The sequence below is a fragment of the Pinus tabuliformis genome, chromosome 3_2 (genome assembly GCF_031772625.1).
Source record: "Pinus tabuliformis cultivar Carrire ecotype Pingquan chromosome 3_2, CPIR1, whole genome shotgun sequence".
NCBI lineage: Eukaryota > Viridiplantae > Streptophyta > Pinopsida > Pinales > Pinaceae > Pinus > Pinus tabuliformis.
The window spans coordinates 983,783,796-983,807,821 of NC_142302.1; the positions used below are offsets into that span (position 1 = coordinate 983,783,796).

Consider the following 24,026-nt stretch of genomic DNA (forward strand, 5'->3'; position numbering starts at 1 on the left):
CCTTAGACCTTCACTTGGCTTTATCTTCCTTTTGGTGCTTGAGGATGGCTTCTTGTCACCTTTTCTTGACCTTCTTTCCTTCCTTTCTTCAAGATCGAACTTGTAGAAGAAAAACACTAGATCTGTTGCAGAAACCCTAGCCTTCCTTCGCACATGTGAGAGAGAAATAGCCCAAAGACAAGTCTTCTTTGTCCTCTTCCTTCTTTGTTGCCTTCTTCTTCTTCCTCCTTCGCTTGAATGAGTGATTCATGAAAGTGCTTCAAGGAAGTCAAGTTTCCTCCTTTATATAGGTCTTTCAAGGTGGACATAGCTCCTCAAATTAGGCCGACTTGGTCTTGAAGGGTATTTTGACACTTTTAAGGACAAAAATAATTTTCTTTACAAGTTACAATGTGCCCGATGGGGTCTTCAACTTATGACAATGACTCTTTTGACTTCTTGACCTAGGACAAACCCTAGAAGCACTCAATGGGTGCTTGACCTATAAAATAAAAGACCTTGAGTATGAAACTCATGCTCAAAAATAATAATAATAATATTCTTTCATTTTACAATTTATAAGAATCAAAAGTACATTTCATATTTATGAAGACCAAACCTAGTTACACATTTTTCGACATTTCTATGGTCAAGTTGTTTGCGGACATTCTCACTATTCATGAATGAAGTTGGACAAGCTTGAAGTAATTGAGAAAATTTCCCTTGAAGGGAGTGTTGAAACTTGATGTTGTAACATCAAGGGGCGAATAATCTCTCTTAGGTTTGATCGAGAAACCATGTTTTATGGTTGGTGAGTATGGCCTGGTTAGCATCGAGGCCTCCGAGAGTCCGAGTGTTGCCCCAATCAGTAGGTTTTGACCATATTTCCATGGGGTTTGGTGGGTTTGGCCATTGGTTTGAGCAAGTAGCTTATAGCATCGGGAAAGTATTTTTACCATTCAATTACATGTGAGGACACATGGGAACGGTAAATGGGCCTCGGGTTCCACCATGGGTTAGGTGGGGTTCCTAACAAGACTCCAGGCGACGACTTGGTAGACTGGTGACCTAAGGGTTTCACCATGGGTTAGGTGGGGTTCCTGACAAGACTCCAAGCGACGACTTGGTAGACTGGTGACCCAAGGGCTTCACCATGGGTCAGGTGGGGTTCCTAACAAGACTCAAAGAGATGCCTTGGAGATTAGTGACCCTAGGAGATAGTTATTTCCTCTATTTGATGTTGATGCGGGGACGCTTTCCACATGGTTCTTGTATAGAACATAAGGTGGATGGATTCATCATTCATTAACTAATTACTAGCTAATTAATCATTAATTGCAATTATTATAGTTTACATTAATTTTATTATTTTTATATAAATTATATTCATAACATTGCCTTCCTCTTCAAAAAGCTTTGTCTTCAAAGCTTATTGCTGATAGGGCATATTATTTGTTTCTTTGTCTTGTAATCTATTTGTATCTTTCAGAGTTCTTCACGTGGTCTTCTTTGATGATACAAGATGATAAGATCCTCTGGGTGATAAATAAAATTGTCGAATTGAGAAGGGATCTAACCATCCTAAATCAATCTTCTATGGAATCTTGCGGTTGTTGGAAACTTGTGATGAATTGTTATAACAGGACTAGATTGTGCAAACTTCAGTATTCTTTGGAACATAAGTTTGTTGTTTATATTCTAAGTGATACAGATTTGTAGATTGATTGAGATGTTTGTTCTTATGATTTGGATGTAGATAAGAAATTCTTTTGGTTTGTCTTTCCCTTATCATGTGTGTGGCAATATTCTGATTTACTTCACGCACTGATGTTGTTCAGTTGGTTACAGAATGTTCACTTTGAATTTTCATTGTCTGGACTGCAACATCTCAGTATGTTTTTTCTTCAACTGACTTGTCTTCTTCTTCTTGAGTTGTGATATTCACTGGATCAATATTTATTCCTTTCTCTTCAAGTTGAATTTTTATAGTTGAGGATTTCGACACTTCCTTCTCGATAAGTTGTTTTACCTTGTTTTCCAACGACTTCTTGTCCTTCTTAAGTTTCATAATTTGTGTCAGTGATATTTCACTATGGTCCTTAAGCAGAGAAACTTCTTCATTTTTGTCAACAGTGACTTTGTCAACTTCTCTTTGCATATTTTGTAGTACTTTTCTACCTTCTTGAAAAATCATTTTTGAAATATCTTGTATGTCTTCTAGTGTTACTGAATTTGGCTTCAACGTAACGTCTTGTAGTGTTACTTTTTTTCTTCTATGAAAATGTCAAAACTTATTTTTCGTATTTATGATGAAAGACCCTAGAGTTTCCATCCAAGGTGAACCCAGAATAATGTCACTTTGATCGTTCCATAGGGTTTGAAAATAAAACTGTTATATAAATGCATAATCTCCATTGCTTAATTGTAAATTGGTTATGTCATATTCTTTGTTGTCATAACAGTCTAATTTCTCGATTATATTTGACTCAGGAATCACTAATTGATTTGTGATTTTAGGTTTTATATCATTTTTATTTTCAGCGGGTAATATAGCGATAGTAACATCTTTTCCTGCCATAAACCCTTTAATTCTAAATAGCACTAAAGCATAGCTAAATGAAGTTTTAGGAAATCTTCCTTCCTTCATTTCTGAATTAGACTCATTTTGCTTTATCGAGATCAAATTAAGGTTTTTTTTTTATTAAATAGCCCTTTTTTAATATATCTCCTTACCACTTAAAAGAAACCTTTGATTTAATAAATAATTTGATAATTACTTAGAATTTCACTAGGCTATAATAATATAGCACACTTTCAATATGACAACCTTTCTCCTTTATATGACTTGGTGATATAATAATATATTTCAAGGAACTTGGTTATATATATATATATATATATATATATATATATATATATATATATATATATATATATATATATATATATATATATATATATATATATATAGATATGTCAAATCACTTCACTATTAAATACTTGTTTTCACTTCAATAATTGTCCCAACTTATGGAAAAAAGTCATGCGTAAGGATTTGAAAAGTCATGTCTCATAACATAGAATCATTCCTTTTCTCTCACCTTAACACGGTGATTTGATGTCAGAAGAAAATTTTAATTATGTGTAGATGAATAAGGTTATACAGATTGCAACTGTGGTAGGCGACTTACATCGTACAGGCGAAATTAGTATGGTAGCAGATGTTGGTCAGACTGCAGATTGTATATGGCTGCTGGATTAGATCGTCAAGTCTATTGACACTCTGATTCTGATTGTGATTGGGGCATGCTTCTCTAATTTATGCTCTAACTTCTACAAGGATCGAGTCAATTGTGTTGTCATGGTTGGTTGTAAGAAGGCGTGTGTGGCTATACGATGTAGACGTTGCAGCAACTATAGGATACGTCGGCGTCTGGAAGGTTGCAGAGGCTCGACGGCGAAAGGTTGCAGTTGCGTTGTAACACGACAGTGGCAACAGGTTGAGTCGGCCAGCTACAATGATGGCAGTGGTGTTGATTTTTAATGTACCTTGGACAAGTGGTTTCCCATGGGTTAGTCTCTACCTAGGGAAAAGTGTCCAAAATAATTATTTTCCTAAGTGTGACTTTATAAAGTGAAAGTGACTTTATAAGTGGTAAAGTCAATGTTAAATTATAAAGTGAAAAGTGACTTTAGACATAAAGAACAATGTGGGTACTTTATTTAATGGGTGAGTTAAAAAATAGAAAGTGAGAATTAAATGCACATTTATTCTCATCCCTTGATCTAAATGAATCTGAGCCATTAGATCTTAGGGTTGCCCAAAAGTCATTTAGGGAAACAAAAGGGGGAAAAGAAAAGAGAGACTACATTCATTCTTCATGAGCAGATTGGAGAAAGGACGTTGAAAGCTGGAGAAAAGTTCTGAAGGAGAAATTTGTTGCAACAAGCTGAAGGAGTGATTTCTGGGCAAAGTTGGGCATGGAAATCAAGGTTTAGAAGACAATAGAAGGTACAGTATGAACAACATTGAACGCTGTGAGCTACACGTCATTTGAGACAAGCTTTTGAAAAAAAATTGAAAAAGAAATCCATACAGTCTATACAGCAGTACAGAAATCTGTACAGTCTGTACGAGACAGTTCGTACAGTCGTATCCGTACAGTACATATTTTCAGCTTCAAGTGGGCACGGAAATCGAGGCAAAGTGGGCATGGTTTTCAAGGAGCTTTGCGCTAAAGAGATAAGTGGTATTTTGTTGTTTTGTTTTGTCTGCAAATGTATTTTTTCTGCACTTGAAAGATAGATAAATTTGAAGAGCTCTCTAACAAGTTTTCCCCAGAGAAGATTGAAGGGGTTTTGCCTAGGTCTAAGTTGACCAAAAATCTGTGTATTTTTATGTGTGTTGCTGGTCTAGTTATGTCCATATTTATTTTCAGCATGTGTTGACAGTCCTATGTGTTTTAATTTGAAATTTTCATTTCCAGAATTCTATATGTTGAATGTATGTTTATGGGAAAGGGAATTTAACTAAATGAGAGTGATAAGGTGAAATTAAAACCGGGTTGGGATTGTTGGAAACTTTTTTTAGTCATCAAATTTCAACAAGTGGCAGAATTCTTGGCTGTTTTGCAATTAATGTAAATTATATTCATAACAGAGTGTTGAAATTTTGTAGCTATGGTCGGCCTTCATAAATTGTCTTAGCCCTCCAGAATAAAAAGAAATGACAAATATGAACTGTAATTTAAGACGGCTCCAAAAGAAGAAGAAAATTGAATTTCTTAAATTATGAATTTTACCTCCAAAATGTAAGGTCGGTTCCTCCACAAGTTCAAGTCGGCTCAGTCCAATAGTCACACCAATTTAGGCTCTTTTGATCACTATATAAAGTCCATTCGACCTCCTCCTCTGATCATCAATTCGGATCACTTCTGTTCACACGTGGGATTTATTTGAGGCATGATATGAGAGCCTCCTTAAGGCAGCAGATCGAAGTTTTTATGAGGCAGATTAACACTCTCTGAGACACAGCTGACCGAATTTCTGAAGCTAACTGTGGGCAGTTTGACCAGGATTGACCTGGGCTTGATTCCTGGTCAGTTTGACTTTTATTTGACTGCAAAGTTTAGATTGTATCTCTTGGTGGAATGGACAAGTTCTCTAAGAAAAGGTTGTTGGGTTTTTCACTGATTTGGGTTTTCCCAGGATAAGTTTTTGTGTCCTTTTTGTTTGGCTGGCTCTTTATGATCCTACTGGCATTATTGTTTACAACTGATGATTTTCTATGTCTAATTACTTATTAGTGAATGTGACACAGTTAGAATAATGAAGAAAATTATTGGAAGTAATTATCAGTCTAAGAAAATCTTAAATATCATCATGTTATCGATAAATTTAATAGGAGAATAAACATTAGTACGATCGGCAGTTCTACACACCTCCATCATACTCTAACTGACTAAATATTAGTAAAAGTCTGCCGCTCTATCAATTCATTGTCTGACATAAAATACCTGATCCAATTCTCTAAGGATCAGATTGTTATAGGCAATGCCACAAATATACCAACAGACCAACAAAATAATCTAAAGAGTGCTAAGCCTTTTTCTTAAAGCTGTATCGAAGATGGTTAACAATATCACAGATGGTATAATGACCAACACTAACACAACAAGAAAAAAGCTTTTTTCTTAAAGTTGTATCGAAGATGGTTAACAATATCACAGATGGTATAAGACCAACACTAACAGAACAAGAAAAAAAAAATCCAGTACCTTAACAATATCAGCACAGGTGTAGCAGTAAGCTTCTTTTATTCTCCGTGCCACTTCCAATGAATCTTCAGGCGGTATATTTTCACCCCTTTCCTGCCAAATTACTACATCTAGCTGTTAGTAAACATGGCTAGTTAATTGCTTAATATGTACAGAAGATGTAATTGATAAACAACCATATCATAGAGACTACCACAAATTAAAACAAGTGCATTTGTTGCAATAACAATGCAAAATGTCACAATTATGAAATTCTGGGAGGATTGCATGCAATTTTGAGCTTTATTTATTACCATTATAGATCCATCTTAACCCTAGATCTATCAAGCACCAAGAAAGATCAAATCTCTTGAGGTGCAAGCCTCTATTTTATTGCAAAACTTGACAAAATGTTTAAATCTTGAGAGATTTGATCCCTCCTGTCCTTTGATAGATCTGAGGACAAGATGGATCTATGCTAGTTATATATATATACACACACACACCATGTGTAAACTCCAAGTTTTAACCACAGGAAATTTCTTATTTTCAATTGTGTTATATAATTATACATAATTGACATTGAAATATTTTTCTGAACATGGGCATTGAAATATTTTATTTATAACCCACAATTGAGGTATATAATATATACATAATTGACATCAAAATATTTTTCTGAACATGGGCATTGAAATATTTTATATATAACCCACATTGTCCATTTTAAAATGCTTTATTGCTACTCATATTTTTAAATACAAGTTTTCTTTATATTGAGAAGTAGAAAGCATACATTCATGCGGCAGAATCTCTCTCTCTCTCTCTCTCTCTCTCTCTCTCTCTCTATATATATATATATATATATATATATTCACCCCTTTCATGCCAAAATACTACATCTAGATGTTAGTAAACATGGCAAGTTAATTGCTTAATATGCACAGAAGGTGTAATTGATAAACAACCATCTATAGACTACCACAAATTAAAACAGGTGCATTTGTTGCAATACTAATGCAAAATGTCACAATTATCAAATGCCAGGAGGATTGCATGCAATTTTGAGCTTTATTTATTACTAGTGTAGATCCATGTTGACCCTAGATTTATCAAGCACCCAAAAGGACCAAATCTCTTCAGGTGCAAGCCTCTTTCTAATTGCAAAACTTGACAAAATGTTTGAATTTTGTGAGGTTTGATCCCTATTGTCCTTTGATATATCTGAGATTAAGATGGATCTATGCTAGTTCTTTATATATATATATATACACCATGTGTCAACTCCATGTTGAGCAGGGAAGTAATCTCCTTCACCTTGAGCAATACACCAATAGAAAGTTTTAAGAATAAGTAATTTTTTATTTTCAATTGTGTTATATAAATTATATAATGTACCTAATTGACATTGAAATATCTTACTAAACATGAGCAGTGAAATATTTTATCTATAACCCACTTTGTCCATTTTAAAATGCTTTATTGTTACTAGTATATTTTTAAACACGTGTTTTCTTTATACTGGGAAGTAGAAAGCATACATACATGGGACACAAACACACACACTCTCTCTCTCTCTCTCTCTCTCTCTATATATATATATATATATACATATATATAGTGGTTTTTGTGTTAATAATAATTTTTAAATGCCATAGGTCAACTGCATATTAAGCATTGGAAGGAATTACAGATCTCCCTCATACCTTGAATTGGAAAGCACCTATCAATGGAATAAGAAATCTCTCTCTCTGAAATATTTTACTTTCAATTACTTTAGATCCATCTATGTAAAATTAAGATGGACATCGAAGTATTTTATTTATGGTCAACATTGAAATATTTTTAGTTATTAATATTTTTTAATTTGCTTACGTAAGTATTATTTTATTACTTTCGAATATAATATTACAGCACAATATCTCCCCCCTATTGGGCTATAGAGCACCTCTCGACGCAATAAGGAATGGGCACATATTGTCTCTTCATAAGTACTATAATAAATGCAGTTCTCGTGGCAACTGAGTCTTGACACATTTACACGCTCCATCTCTTCTCGTCACCTTCAAGAAAGATGTATACTCAACTATTTATATTTTGAGATAAAATACTGCATAATAATTTCTTTAGAACAAACCAGCATAATATATTTTCTAGAATGAACCATCATCATTTTTAGAGGAGATTCTAACTAAAATGTTCACAACAAGACAATCACATCAGAAGTGTCATCATCTTGTAAAAATATTATAAATGCATTACAAAGCAAGAATAAAATAAATGGGATAGGAGAGAAAACATAAGCACGATATATTATGTTATACAATAGTAAATTACAAAAGGGTAGCTCAAGATAAGCTGCCAATGAGATAAGATAATTGACACAAAAGCAAGTCATATAATGACCCATCAAATTACAAAAAACAGGAATATTAATATGCATATGAGGCATGCAAATGATAGCTACATATGCATGCATTGCATGTATAGCACTAGTATACATACTAACTGACATTGGAAAATGTCTAAGTATAGGGTAATGAATTAATTATTGAAGTACTAAGTAAATACCTAACTCACCAAAATATAATGAATATGTAGAGTGGGGTACTTGTTATGTATACCACCACTCTAAAATGAAACTAATCAAAGTACTATGCCAAAATATATATCAATAAATACAAAGGATTGTATAAAAATTTAAAATAAAAGTGAATTAAAAAATAAAATAAAATAAATATATATATACTAATTTTTATATTAACCAAAACAATTATATATTTTATTTTACTAAAAGAAATACTATACATATAATTATATCCACAAAATGAAATAAATAATATAATCAAAAGGACATATGACATAAATGTTGAATAAAGTATAACCTCTTAAATAAAATCTATGGATTAAACTAGTCGACAAAACCTATCTTTTAAAGATGAAATAAACCAACTCAATCAAATCTAATTTAGTCAAATAGTGTTATTTCAACAAAGGTGTCACTGCCTCCAAAGGGGGATAGAAGATCATTCTAGTTTCCACATAATAGGATACGTGCAGGGAAAAACATATTGAATGCAGACGCTGAGACGGTGGAAGGAGGGGGAAAACGATGGTTTTTGGAATATAAGGAGAGGAAAAAAGACATAGAAAGGGGAGAGTTTTGATTTTTTGGTCTCATAGACGGAGGAGGAATAACCGATAGAGTCTCAGACAAAGAGGGAGATTGAGCCTCGAGCCTTGATTGTTCTTGGAGCTTTGGGCACGGGAGCCAAAAGATCTCCATTTTGAAGTCTTTTGGATCTGGGGACCGGATAGTAGATCCTAGATAGGCTGGGAGGAAAAGAGTCAGTTTGGTAGCAGGAGAAAGAGCAACAACAGACAAGAAACGTCTCCAAACTGATTTCCAAGTATTCTTTTGCATTTAAATATTTAAATATTTAAAATTCTAATTCCAATTTATGTCTGGTTAATTGTCAAAATATGCTCATTAAACTCTATCAACTAATCAATGAATAAATGTAGGGCTTTAGATTCAATCTGGCATTAAATGGTAAAAATAAGTTCTCTGGTTAAATTGCTCAATTAGGGTCCTACAAGTCAATGGGACCAAACAATACAACCAAAATGAATATAATGTGGGAGGGCTAATGCAACTCCTAGAAAATGCCAAAGACCTATATATATAAAAGTAATGAAGGTGCAGTGATATAAAATACTAAGTGAGTTTGTCCAAGACTGGGAAAGTGGACAACCCTATTGATTTTTCAAGTGCAATAGATACAAGCACTAATTTTTAAAATCTAATAATTACTTCAAATGATGTAGATATTCTTTTAGCACTTCCAATTTATCATTAACCAATTGCACTTTAAAAATTCAACCAAAAATGCACAAGGATAGTAGAGATCAAAATGGACAAAGAAAACACAAGATTTACCCTAGGAAAACCCACTTGGGGGAAAAACCCAACAAATAATTCCTCAGAGAAATTCTTTAGTTCGACAAGAGATACACCTAATTTTGCTAGTCAATATGATAGTCAAATTGACTAACAATGGTATGGTCAAACCTAGTGAAACAACCCTCTTGTCAAGTCAATATCTTTCCCAACAAACTCGGCCTTCCCTGATTTGTCTAGGCCGAAATTCGACCTCCCAGAAATTGCCCAGAAACCCAGTCCTTCTACCTAGAATTTCAGCCCTACTACCCAAAAACTACTACCCAAAAGTTCAACTTGCTACATAAAATATGCCTAGAGAGTCACACGTGCAAAGTCAAGAAGAGAGAGAGTGAGATGCTTGAGTTGATTTCTTCCTTCTTCGTGTTGATTTTTTATAACTATGGCATTACTTAGAACAATTAGTTATAAAAAAAACACTCATAAGCATAAAAGAGCAGTAGAAAATCACAGTAGAAACATTAAGAAACCATGAGACACAAGACACAGAAATGAGGCTCACAGCCAAGGCAAAACCCACAAGGGGAAAACCTAGTAAAAGTCCTTCGTTATGAGAGAGAGAGAGTTTCCAGATTCATCAATACATCATAAATAAAAATAGTAGAATAATAGCCAAACCAATAACCAAAATCATGATCAAGAGCTATGACAAAAACAAGCTCCTGAAATTTCGGCCTCCTCCAAAAATTTCGAACCTTCATATAATTTTGTTGGATCAAAGATGCACAGGACAAAAATTGATGTGTCCAAATGAGGAGAAATGATCTCCTTTATATAGCCTTCAAGTGACGGTCTAATGGGTGCCTCATATGGGCCCAGCTAACCTAAAACATCATAAGGAAGACTTGAAATAAATTTTCAAGCAAATTTAAAATTTAAAATTTCCCATTTCTTTTTCAAGATGAAAATACTGACCACGGTTACCATATTTTCCAAAACTCTCTCTTAGCCAAGGAGGTATTTTTCATTCTCTCTCTCAAGATCAATCTTCCCAGCCAATCATAGGTCTCATAGCCTATTATTGCTCAAACTTGCAGGGGTCCTAAAAGGACAACTACAAGGTCAAGGAAAACAATGGAGCAATAGCCCACTATCACCTCAGCTAAAGCTCCTTACTATTTACGGACTTTCACCAATGCGAGGAGACTCGGTATAAAGGGAATCACTAGATGAATGAGTCAACGAAGAGATAAGGGGAGATCCCTAAAGGCCTATTCACAAGAGAGACTCAAACGTATGGTGTACTTGCTTGAGAAGCAAGGTGTAAGGCTCTCTAAGAAGGGCCAAAGGGATTTCAAGGGCTAGGGTTTATGAATGAGACTTATTGTTAATTTTAGGTATGTTCTATGCTAGAGCAATTTATTTAAATTTTCACAGTTAGCAATCACATAAACATTAAAATAAACTACAGATAGAACATAAATATAAATCTCAGAAGACAAGCCAAGGCAAGAGGACACAAGATATGGTGCGAGCCAGGGACAAACCCCACAATGTGTGGGGAAACCCTTTGATCAAATCTTCTTTTATCTTCAAAGTTCAGCAAAGAAAGAGAGAGAGAGTACAATTACAATAGAAGTCAACACTTTGACTTTTGATAACTACAGAGATCAGTTGAAGACATATTGCTTCAACTGATTCTCTAAGGTGACTTCTTCACCTATCTTAGAGCTACATCTCGTCCATTTGCTGCACCTTGCTATGTAGCACCATCATGCTATCCTTATGCTGCTCATACATCATGCTGCCCTGTTCATCAGTATGCTGCTCCTTACTTAACGTGCCCATTATGCTGCATCATGCAGTCTCATTACTTATCATGTTGCCCTTTATATCATCATGTAGTCTTACTGAACATGCTGTCCATTACATTATTATGCTGCCCTTTATTAACATGCCCATTATCCCAGTGCTGTACCAAAGTATCACTGAGCGGTTCTCATTGATCCAAGAGAGGTTCCAGCATTGTTAGTGCAACCCTCTTGCCACTTGCATAGATTGACCACTGTTAAATCCATGCTATCTAAAGTTCTTCTATGACAGCACTTAGTCACCGACTCACCATGAATAGCGTATAACAGTCTTCATGACCTGCATATATATGTCTCCATGATTAGCACATAACTGTCTCCATGATCAGTGTATATGAGCAGCGTATAACTGTGGATAGATGTGATCCTCTTGACAGCAGTTAAGGCTCCTTTTAGAGCTTCATTATATAGCATATTAAGGCAACGTATTAAGCCTGTCCTTGCAGAGATGTATAATTTAGGACAGGTATGACTGTGTATAATATCAGCGTATGGTTCACATTACCTCAAGCTGAGATGAACCCTTTTATGACTGCGACTTGATGATAGTGGCACCCTTGTCTTGCTAACCAATGTATGTCAGCCCAGCGTATATATAAGACCATGATGCAGCATATATATAAGACTGTCCAGTGATTACATTATTGCCCAGCGTCCAGCATTTATATAAGTATATGACTATCCAGCGTTGACATGTATGCGTTCCAATGTATGACTGTGTTTCATCCTTACCTACTTCCGAGGTGAACGTATAACAGTGTATCACATACACACATTGACTGTGTCTCATATTTGATAAGACCTGCTTGGTATATCACCATGACTGCCCAGCGTATTTAGCGTATACCTGTACGTGGATTCCATAAATGAAACCCGAGTTCTGTTCCTCTAACCTGCAGGCTTCATATATATTAGCTGCGTCTAACAGCATTCCATATATAATGTCCTGTACGTGGATTTCGGAGAGCATATTATATATGACTGTGTGTTCTTCTTTTGATACTGCGTAAGGCCTCCTTGCTGTGCTAGGGTTTCTTTCCTGAACAGTGTATATTGCCAACTATGCATATATTATATGGCCAGCATAATGCTATGCGTATGGCCAGCGTATAGAGATTCATGTGAGCAGCATATTGAGGGCTTTTATCTGTGTGAGAGCTAGGGCATCATCTTTGGGATCTTTTCTTCATCAAACCCAAAACAGGATGAAGAGAGATCTCAAGAGAGTGGGTGTGGAGAATGACTTAAAATCTCCTTCTATTTACACTAAAAATGGATGATTGAATAGACATGAAGTTTGGGCTTCTAGAGCCTACATAAGAGCTGGTCAGCTTGATAATAATTATATAAACAAAATAAATTCATATCTCCATAAATACTTATCGGAATCGGATGATCTTTGGATCAATCCTACACCTCTCGACGAGAGGGATCCAATAAAAATATCAGCTGCCATAAATAAGCCGACCCACATGGAGTTTGGCCCTAGTTGCCAATTTAACACTCCCTCTCAACTAGGGAGAACTCCATCCGGTGATCCGACTGTACTATCTCGGCCAGTAGTGCCTTGCACTGCTTTGCCTAGCTCTGCTGGCTCTGCTCTGCTTTGCTGGCTCTGCTCTGCTCTGCTGGCTCTGCTCTGCTCTGCTGGCTCTGCTGAATTATGAAGAAGAATTGATCGAGAATGAGTCATATCATTCTCCACTGACCCGAAGTCAGTGTCAAAGTGCGTACCACTGGTCCCAAACCAGTCTCCACTGACCCGAAGTCAGCTTCATAGTAAGTACCACTCCTACCACTGGTCCCAGACCAGTATCGCAGTCTCACAGAGTGTACCACTGGTCTCAGACCAGTCTCAACTGACCCGAAGTCAGCATCATAGTGTGTACCACTCTCACTGGCCCCAGACCAGTACTACACTGACACGAAGTCAGTGTCATAGTAGGTACAACTCCTACCACTGGTCCCAGACCAGTCTCAACTGACCCGAAGTCAGCGTCATAGTATGTACAACTCTCACTGGTCCCAGACCAGTCCTACACTGACACGAAGTCAGTCTCGGAGTATGTACCACTGATCCCAGACCAGTCTCAGCCGACCCGAAGTCAGCGTCATAGTATGTACAAATCCTACCACTGGTCCCAGACCAATATCATTGATCCCAGATCAATTGAGGTCATCCTAGCGTAGGGAGTACGGTAGATACAACGATGCGTCCATCGGTACTACTATGGTCACTAACTTCATTTCCCTGCTCATTGATCAGATGAGAGGTACTTCCCATGAATCCCAGACTGCATGGGTAGGATGCCTCGACAGGAGAACTTAATCAATCCTGTCCTCACAAGAGAACACATCAATCCTGCTACAATTGCCATGGAGAACACATCAATCCAGGCCGCCATGGAGAACACACCAATCCAGGCCTCACGGGAGAACACATCAATCCTGCTACAATCGCCATGGAGAACACATCAATCTAGGCCTCACGGGAGAACACATCAATCCAGGCCTCATAGGAGAACACATCAATCCTGCTACACAGGAGAGCGAATCATCCTGTTCCACAAGAGAGCGAATCATCTTGTCCCACAAGAGAGCGAATCATCTTGTTCCAGTGCACACCACCAGGGGAGGGTGAGTCACCCTGTGGTCGTATGTTGTTCCAATAAGAACCGCAAGCCCCCAGAGCTCCCAGAGCTCAATGTATGCAACATGCAGGACCCTTTTACAAGGATCTCTTGATGACTCCAAGTCGTACGGGAAAATCACAGATTTGATCTTTACCCGGGGCTTTGTCAAAATGTCAATGACTTGTACATCAGTCTGAATGCGATGGAGCCTCCTTGCTCATCGACTTACCATATCCCAGATAAGGCAGTATCTGATGTCTACCTGCTGGAGCAATCGTCGAATACGGGATTTCTCAATAATCGAATCCCACCTCTGGTTGTCACAGAGAATCACAGTGGTATTCATCATGTGTACAAACAGCTCACTGAAGAGCTTCAGCAACCAGACTGCCTCACAGAAGGCCATACTAGCAGCAATGTATTCTGCCTTGGTGGTGCTCAGAGTCACCGACTTCTGCTTCCTGCTCATCCAGGATATCGAGGCAGATTCCAAAGAGAAACAGCACTGAGAAGTGCTCTAGTGATCCTCCACACTGCTTGCCCACTCATCATTCGAATAATCATGTGGTTTCATATTTCCAGCAGTGTATCTCAATCCATAAGAGATTGTGCCCTGAAGATATCTCAGAAGATTCTTGGCACCAATCCAATGAGGCTCAACCAAATATGAGCTCACCATGCTAATTGCAACACACATGTCTGGACGGAGGTTCTCCAAGAACATCAACGCGAATGAGTTTATGAAACTCAAAGGTATTTCCCAAATTAGGTCCGACATCACTACCATATAACTTCTTGAAATTTAAGATCCTCGAGGTAGTCACAAGCTTGCAGCTTATCTTTCCACATTTAGAATCCAACTCCATCTGTCTCCTATAAAAGAGAGGGTCTGCACATGTCAGACATAGGTGCCGGTACGAGAGGTTTATCATCCACAACCTTCAAGTAATGGTTTGGATCGGTTTCACTCCTAGTGAATCTCAACTGCATTAGACAGTTATCAATGATTCAATCCTCTCATACTACGCCCGAGGTGTTTTGCTTCAAGCCATAGAGGGCTTTCTTCCACCTGTATACATGAGATTCCCTGATCATGATTCTCAAACTCCTCGGGTTGTTCCAAGCCTGTGGACCTGCTGCATGAGGGGAATGGTCCCCTTATAATATTTTCCTTCGGTACATTTCAGACATGTACCTTCATGCTCCTTTTTTAATTCAGGCATCCTAGTCACCATCTGACTCACAGACCTCCGGTGCTGAGTCAATGGACATGGTCCCCAGTGGACTTCCTGCAACTTGATACAACCCTGAACTCAAAAACATCTTTGAAAGATCTATTTTCAAACACGTACCTTTCCATCGATAAGTGCCACCCTGTAACCTTTGACTTCCATTTCCGAGATGGACACCAGGTTCTTCTTGCGATCAGGTACATAAAAGAGATTCTGGGGTTCCTTGCTTTCGTGGAAGAGTCGACCATTTCCTTGATGACCTGCATTACCAGTCATTCCTTTGATCATTGAAGATGTCCCAAGAATGATTGTTATCTTCATCAAGAGATGTGTCTCTGCCATTCGGACACTCCTTCGCATAACGGCCGAACTTATTTCAACAAGGCATCCGCCTTTATTTCCACCCTTAGATCCGAACTTCCCAATGAAGTGATCTTTAGATGGGCCATAAGAAACTTCCATTGCGCCATTCTGATAACATTCTCTGCTTCGACTTCACCCTAGGTGAATTATGAGGAACCCATTGATCCTTCTGTCTTGTCTCAACTGTCTTCGGTGATTTCTCTTTCACTCTTGCTTGGGCATTGTCTTCACCTCAGCTCTGATACCATGTTAATTTTAGGTATGTTCTATGCTAGAGCAATTTATTTAAATTTTCACAGTTAGCAATCACATCAACATTAAAATAAACTACAGATAGAACATAAATATAAATCTCAGAAGACAAGCCAAGGCAAGAGGACACAAGATATGGCGCGAGCCAGGGACAAACCCCACAATGTGTGGGGAAACCCTTTGATCAAATCTTCTTTTATCTTCAAAGTTCAGCAAAGAAAGAGAGAGAGAGTACAATTACAATAGAAGTCAACACTTTGACTTTTGATAACTACAGAGATCAGTTGAAGACATATTGCTTCCACTGATTCTCTAAGGTGACTTCTTCACCGTCCATTTGCTGCACCTTGCTATGTAGCACCATCATGCTATCCTTATGCTGCTCATGATCACTATGCTGCCCATACATCATGCTGCCCTGTTCATCAGTATGCTGCTCCTTAATCAACGTGCCTATTATGTTGCATCATGCAGTCTCATTAATTATCATGTTGCCCTTTATATCATCATGTAGTCTTACTGAACATGCTGTCCATTACATTATTATGCTGCCCTTTATTAACATGCCCATTATCCCAGTGCTGTACCAAAATATCACTGAGCTGTTCTCATTGATCCAAGAGAGGTTCCAGCATTGTTAGTGCAACCCTCTTGCCACTTGCATAGCTTGACCACTGTTAAATCCATGCTATCTAAAGTTCTTCTATGACAGCACTTAGTCACCGACTCACCATTAATAGCGTATAACAGTCTTCATGACCTGCATATATATGTCTCCATGATTAGCACATAACTGTCTCCATGATCAGTGTATATGAGCAGCGTATAACTGTGGATAGATGTGATCCTCTTGACAACAGTTAAGGCTCCTTTTAGAGCTTCATTATATAGCATATTAAGGCAACGTATTAAGCCTGTCCTTGCAGAGATGTATAATTTAGGACAGGTATGACTGTGTATAATATCAGCGTATGGTTCACATTACCTTAAGCTGAGATGAACCCTTTTATGACTGCGGCTTGATGATAGTGGCACCCTTGTCTTGCTAACCAACGTATGTCAGCCCAGCGTATATATAAGACCATGATGCAGCATATATATAAGACTGTCCAGTGATTAATTTATTGCCCAGCGTCTAGCATTTATATAAGTATATGATATGTATGCGTTCCAATGAATGTGTTTCATCCTTACCTACTTCCGAGGTGAACGTATAACAGCGTATCACATACACACATTGACTGTGTCTCATATATGATAAGACCTGCGTGGTATATCACCATGACTGCCCAGCATATTTAGCGTATACCTGTACGTGGATTCCATAAATGAAACCCGAGTTCTGTTCCTCTAACCTGCGGGCTTCATATATATTAGCTGCGTCTAACAGCGTTCCATATATAATGTCCTGTACGTGGATTTCGGAGAGCTTATTATATATGACTGTGTGTTCTTCTTTTGATACTGCATAAGGCCTCCTTGCTGTGCTAGGGTTTCTTTCCTGAACAGTGTATATTGCCAACTATGCATATATTATATGGCCAGCATAATGCTATGCGTATGGCCAGCGTATAGAGATTCATGTGAGCAGCATATTGAGGGCTTTTATCTGTGTGAGAGCTAGGGCATCATCTTTTGGATCTTTTCTTCATCAAACCCAAAACAGGATGAAGAGAGATCTCAAGAGAGTGGGTGTGGAGAATGACTTAAAATCTCCTTCTATTTACACTAAAAATGGATGATTGAATAGACATGAAGTTTGGGCTTCTAGAGCCTACATAAGAGCTGGTCAGCTTGATAATAATTATATAAACAAAATAAATTCATATCTCCATAAATACTTATCGGAATCGGATGATCTTTGGATCAATCCTACACCTCTCGACGAGAGGGATCCAATAAAAATATCAGCTGCCATAAATAAGCCGACCCACATGGAGTTTGGCCCTAGTTGCCAATTTAACACTTATCAAGGAGGAACCTAGTCCTAACGGTCTTTGTAAAACTATCTTCCAATAGTTGTGGGACCACACGGGACCAAGTGGACCCAAAGTTAGGTCAAGGGGGTAGAGTTGAAATTCGGTTTCCAAATGATCTTTGTAAAACTATCTTCCCAAAGTTGTGGGACCACACGGGACCAAGTGGACCCAAAGTTAGGCCAAGGGGGTAGAGTTGATCAATCAAGGGTATGCTTGACCTAATTGAGGGGAAGGGGATCAAAGACTTAATTTGTCAACAATCTTAAAATAATGATCCCAATGAGGTCACTAGCCAAGTGAAACAAACGGCAAGAATCAATCTCGGAGCTAGGGCTTGAAATATCTCAAAATCCCACTCTCAGAATGGCTTCAAATTTGGAAGGGTCCTAGGAGACACAATAGTGCAGTAGAGGCTAGGAGATCGAATTTTTTTTATGGGTGAATTATGAGAAATTTGATGCCATAGGTCCCCTATGGAGGCTAGGCCTATAAGAAAGAGAGAGAGGTGATAAAGAATATGCTTTTGTTGATCACCTATGGAGGACCAATGCCTAATCCTTTGGGAAAAATGGAGTAAAGGAGATTCCAATGTTTGGGTTGATTTCACTTAGTCAAGGAGGCCTCTAGAACAATTTCACATGGCAATTATGGCATAGGACAATTGATTCAAGGTCTTTATACTTCAATATGAAATATATGATGTCTTATCAAGATAAAATTTAGACAAAATATCTCTAGGAATATTCACTTATTCAAACATGGCCCATGACATGATGCAACACTATTAAAAGACAAATTTCCACCATTTCACACAAGAAAAGCAGCAAAGTTCAGCCTAGTATAGCGAAAATCCCCACCAACATGCATGTGACATAAGAAACTGACAAAATAGCATTAAAAGAGAGCTTACATGTGAGAACAAGTATATCCGATCATCATTATATGCCAACATAGAAGCTCCATGACAAGAATGAAGAGATCCAAACATCAAAATTCATCCATTCATCCAATTTCGTCCTCCAAAAAGAATAGCGAAAATCTCCCAAGAGAGAATGATCCAATCCAAGTGATGATGATCAAAATGATTCATCTCACTTCTATTTATACACTTCCTAATGAATTTGATTTAGCTAATTCAGCCTAATTTAGTCCCTAAAATAAAACAATGTGCATAATAACAAAACTTTTGATGACAAACCCACCAAATATCTCAATAATATAAAGATAAGCCTCTCAAGAGGGTCGAATGACCCACAAAGTGAGTTGTTGGGCCTTTGAAGAGGCCTGATGAAATCCAAGGGGTGCCATGATGAAGAAATGAACTCCAACCATAGTGGAAAAGGGGTTGGCCCCTTGGTATCCAATCAAGAACCTGTGGTGCTCCCAAATGGGTGTGGGAGCACACTGAGATCCTCATGGGTTTCCAAATGGATCAATTATGCTTGTATACCATCTATTTGGGTTGGAATAAGGGCATTAGCCCTCCCTCTACAACAGGAGGCATCCTGGAACATCTGCCAAGTGTACGGTGCAACTATGGAGTCGATTGGCATGGTGGACCAAGTGCATCATCCTCATCCAAAAGGTGGAACACGAGCAATAAATGAACTTGTTGGGGATGCATGAAACAATATTTGTTATGGTGGAGGCCCATGGCTCTCAACGCTCACCCTACAAGTGCCAATGTGGCCCTCTGGAGCAGTGTTGATAATATCGCCGAAATATCGGCGATATTCGGAAATATCGCGATATTTTCGGCGAGCCGAAATATCGTCGACAAAATATCGCGATATTTTCGCGCAACGATCGAAAAAATCGCCCGGTGACAGGCAAAAATTTCCGTGCGGCCCATAAAAATCCGATTTTGGTTTTTTTCATATCATTTTCATTTCTGATTGCTAGAGAAGGAAGGGGAGAGCTATGTGGTTGCTGCCAAGGAGGGTTTGAGCATTCCATAGCTATTATCACCACCAACAACGAAGATTTCATTGATATAAGCTTCAAGAACAGTGAGACAATTTCATTTCTTCCATTAACAGGTATGTTGACAATAAATCCCTATTTTAATGAATTTTTTGTTAGTTTTAGTATTGTTCTTGCTTGCCTATTTCCCCACAATCATTTTGCTTGATTTTTTTTCCAATTCAAAATATTTTCATGCCCATGACCAAATGCAAGGGTTTTAAGTTTGCCTCCTTATCCCTCTCTCTTCCTCGCTGTTTCACTTGCAGCGTCGAGAAACATTGTTTACAGTGGTATAATACATGTAAACAGTGGCCAAAAAACTAATTAACAGTCACCATAATATATTGAGAAATCATTTGCATTCATTTGTTAGTCACTATTTAGCATTTTTTTCATAAATTTTTAGGATTGACATGCTAGTTTCAGTGTTTAATATGAATGATTTGGATCTCTGGTAATAAGTTAACAATGGTAAAATTTGGCTTCTAAAGTCTCTATAAATTAATGAAGAAATAAATCTAATTCATAAGGAACCTTGTCTGAAACACTGGTGTCATACAAGTGAATTTTGGAAGACTATTTGTTGAATACGGAGGTCTAATAGTGCACCTACAGCAGTGGTATAATTACGTAACAGTGATATAATAAGTAATATACAGTCACCTCATTTCCTTGGCATATCATTTGCATTGTTAGGCTCTTTCATTGCTTGGCATCTTTGGTTAAAGTGGCAATTATTGCATGATACAAGCTCACTGCCCTCTTAAGTCTGCTCTCTTTTTCATGCCCATTGCAAAATTGCAAATTTGCAAATAATGTAGCAAAAAAAGTTAACACTGTTTTGTAAAATAATTGTAATTTTGTATTACTTATTAAGTTACTAATTCCAATTTTTTTTTGGTGCCCTAGGTTTCCTTTTGAGTTAGCCCACTACAAAATACAAATATGCCAAAAGCCTTGGACCCATTTTGGGAGTATGGGAGCCCTGATGGTGGGACAAATCGTGCATATCTTACATGCAAATTGTGTGGGACCCGGATGACAGGTGGGATTACATGACTGGAATACCATCTTGCTAGACTCAGTGGACATGATGTTGGGGTTTGTACAGTTTCTAGTCCGGAGCTTATACAAAAAGCTCTTGAGGCAATTGATGAAAAGGACAAAAAGAAGGAAGAGGCAGAAAGAAACAAAGTTGAACATGCAGGTAGATCTTTCGGGATATCTTCTCCTGATTTTCATGTCGAGGTTAGTGGCCTTAGTGGGAGGGGCTCCACAGCTAGCACACCATCACATGCTACTGCTAGTGCCACTACGAGGTCATCATTTTTTGTTCCACGAACAGGACCTGGAGCACAACCTGGCATAAAATCGCTTGTTAAAAAGAAGGAGAAGCAAGAAGCAGATAGAGTCATGGGTAGGTGTATTTTCTAGAGTGACTTACCTCTTAGCATCACCAAAACCAATCCATTTTGGCAACCAATGTGTGATGCTATCGCTGTTGTGGGCCCAGGGTACAAAAGTGCCACATATGAGGAGTTGCGGGGGCCAATTCTTCAAGCAGAAAAGCAAGACATCAACTCTAGATTGGCGGAGTTGAAAAAGACATGGGAAGTCACTGGATGCACAATGACATCTGATGGTTGGACAGATAGGAAGGGTAGGACCCTTCTAAATTTCTTGGTACATTGTCCTAAAGGTACCATGTTTATTAAATCGTTGGATGCATCAGAACATATCAAAGATGCAACAACAATATGTGAGTTGTTAGATGGGTTCATTCGGGAGATTGGTGTGCAGAATGTGGTGCAAGTCATAACAGACAATGCAGCTAATTATGTGTCTGTCAGCAAAATGCTTATGGAGAGGCATCCCACATTGTTCTGGACTCCGTGTGCAGCACATTGTCTCGATTTGTTGCTTGAGGATATGGGGAAACTCTCCTTCATCAAGGAGGCGGTTGATATGGCTAGGAGCATCCCCAAGTTTATTTATAACCATGCTTTTGTTCTTAGCCTCATGAGGAGGTTCACTAGAAACAAGGAGTTGCGGCGTCCTGCCATCACACGTTTTGCCACAACCTTTATTACTCTTCAGTCTTTGCTTCGATGTCAGTTCGAGTTGAAGCAAATGTTTGTGTCTGATGATTGGCGTAATTGTAGATACAACAGGAGACATGACGGGAAAGCCATTGCAAAAATGGTGTACTCTGAGACATTTTGGCATGGAGTAGAAGAAGCATGTGCAATTACCGAACCTATAGTAAAGGTTATTAGATTGGTGAATGGAGAGAAGCCTGCAATGCCTTATTTGTATGAGGGCATGGATAGGGCCAAGGAGGCCATTCGTTCCTATTATGTAGACAAGGGTTCTGTTGGCCTTGATAGAAAGATGATGTTATGGGATGTGATCGATAGTCGGTGGACAAGGATGCTTCATCGACCCATTCATGCAGCAACACTCTTCCTCAACCCCGCATTTTCATACAAATGCAACTTCGATTTTGATGGCGAGGTGATGGAAGGGCTCCATTCCTGTATTCAGAGGATGGTACCTGATCCTGAGCTTCGTAGCAAAATCAATCGCGAGATATAGTCTTATCGAGATTGTGTTGGCCTATTTGGCTTTGATGATGCTAATAGGGAAAGGACCCTCTTCATGCCACGTAAGTGACAAGTCATAATTCTAATTTTTTTAAATTCAATTATGTAACTTTTATTTGAAAGTTTAATTATGTTTTAAGTTTTTGAATTTTTTATTTCATTATTTTTTTGTAGATAATTGGTGGCGAAGCTATGGTGCAAGGGCACCAAATTTGCAAAAATTGGCCATACGAATCTTGAGTCAAACATGTAGCTCTTCAGAGTGTGAGCGCATTTGGAGTGTATTTGAGAAAATATACGCCAAAAAGCGCAACAGGTATAACTTTGAGCTCAAGCCTTCAGTTGAGCAATTACACTTATTGTAATTTTTAATTTTTAATTTATGACCTTCAAGTGTCAAGAGTCAAGAGTCAAGACTCATTACTTTTTTTGACACTCTTACAGGTTGGAGTTTGCATGCCTCAACGATTTGGTGTATGTGCATTACAACATCCGACTTCGAGTGAGGCAAATAGAATCACCAATGGATACAGATACAATATTGATGTATTGTCTCCGTGGAGGGTGGAGTCTGAGGAGCCCATATTGGAGGAGTCACCTTCATGGTTAGAGCTAGTGGCAGATGATCCATTAGAGCAGGGGCAGCAAGAGGAGGACTCGGAGTCAGAGGAGCAGCAGCACTTAGAGGAGGAGCAGGAGGAGGAGGAGGAGGACACTGCGCGAGCATCAGCATCAACACCATCTGCTATAGATATAGGAGAGCATAGCCCCATACTTAGCACTCATTATTTGACATTAGGTGCAGAGGCAGGGTCAGGGCCTTCTACTACTAGGGGCAGGCCTAGCAAACAGCCCATCATGTTTTCCCGTAAAAGGGGGAGAGGGCAGTGATTTCAGATAGATAGCTGCTAGCCTGCTAGTTTTATTTGTTATGCTACATTTAACTCATGATGATGAGATACTTTTATATATGTGATGTTATTTTGTATTGGTTCTCCACATTTGAGTCCTTGAATGGACAATTATCAGGGATCAACAGGATTTGGTATCGCCTTTGATATATCATTTCTATTTGACATGATATATATCAGTGTTTTCTTCATATTTATGTGCCAATGTGTTTATTTCATGTTGTTATTGCTTTATATGTTTAAAAATCTGAAGAAAAAAAAATGAATATATTATGCATTTTTTATGCTTGCTGATATTTGCCGATATTTTGCCGATATTTTCGCCGATATTGCTGATAAGATATTTTCTGCACCCTCGCCGATATTTTCCCAATACCGATATTATCAACACTGCTCTGGAGGACTAGGACACCGTATAGGAAGACCAAGCCCTAAATGAAAACCCACCTACAATTCTGAATAAGATCCAATGCATCGCATTGCCCTCCAATACAACAAATCATTAGAATAATCAAGTAATAATGCTTACAAGTCATGGGATCAATGGGGTTCTTCATGGTGGCATGCCCTTCCATAGTGGG

General features: G+C 38.1%; 1 protein-coding gene across 2 annotated transcripts in view; it reads right to left on the reverse strand.

The window, feature by feature from the left end:
* Positions 1-24,026, reverse strand: part of DIS1 (Actin-like ATPase superfamily protein) — a 334,160-nt gene that overhangs the window by 146,191 nt on the left and 163,943 nt on the right. For both annotated transcript variants that reach the window (XM_089417307.1, XM_089417306.1), the window contains exon 5: positions 5,757-5,849. In XM_089417307.1, coding sequence (XP_089273433.1) covers positions 5,757-5,849 — 93 coding nt within the window. The remainder of the gene's footprint in view (positions 1-5,756; positions 5,850-24,026) is intronic.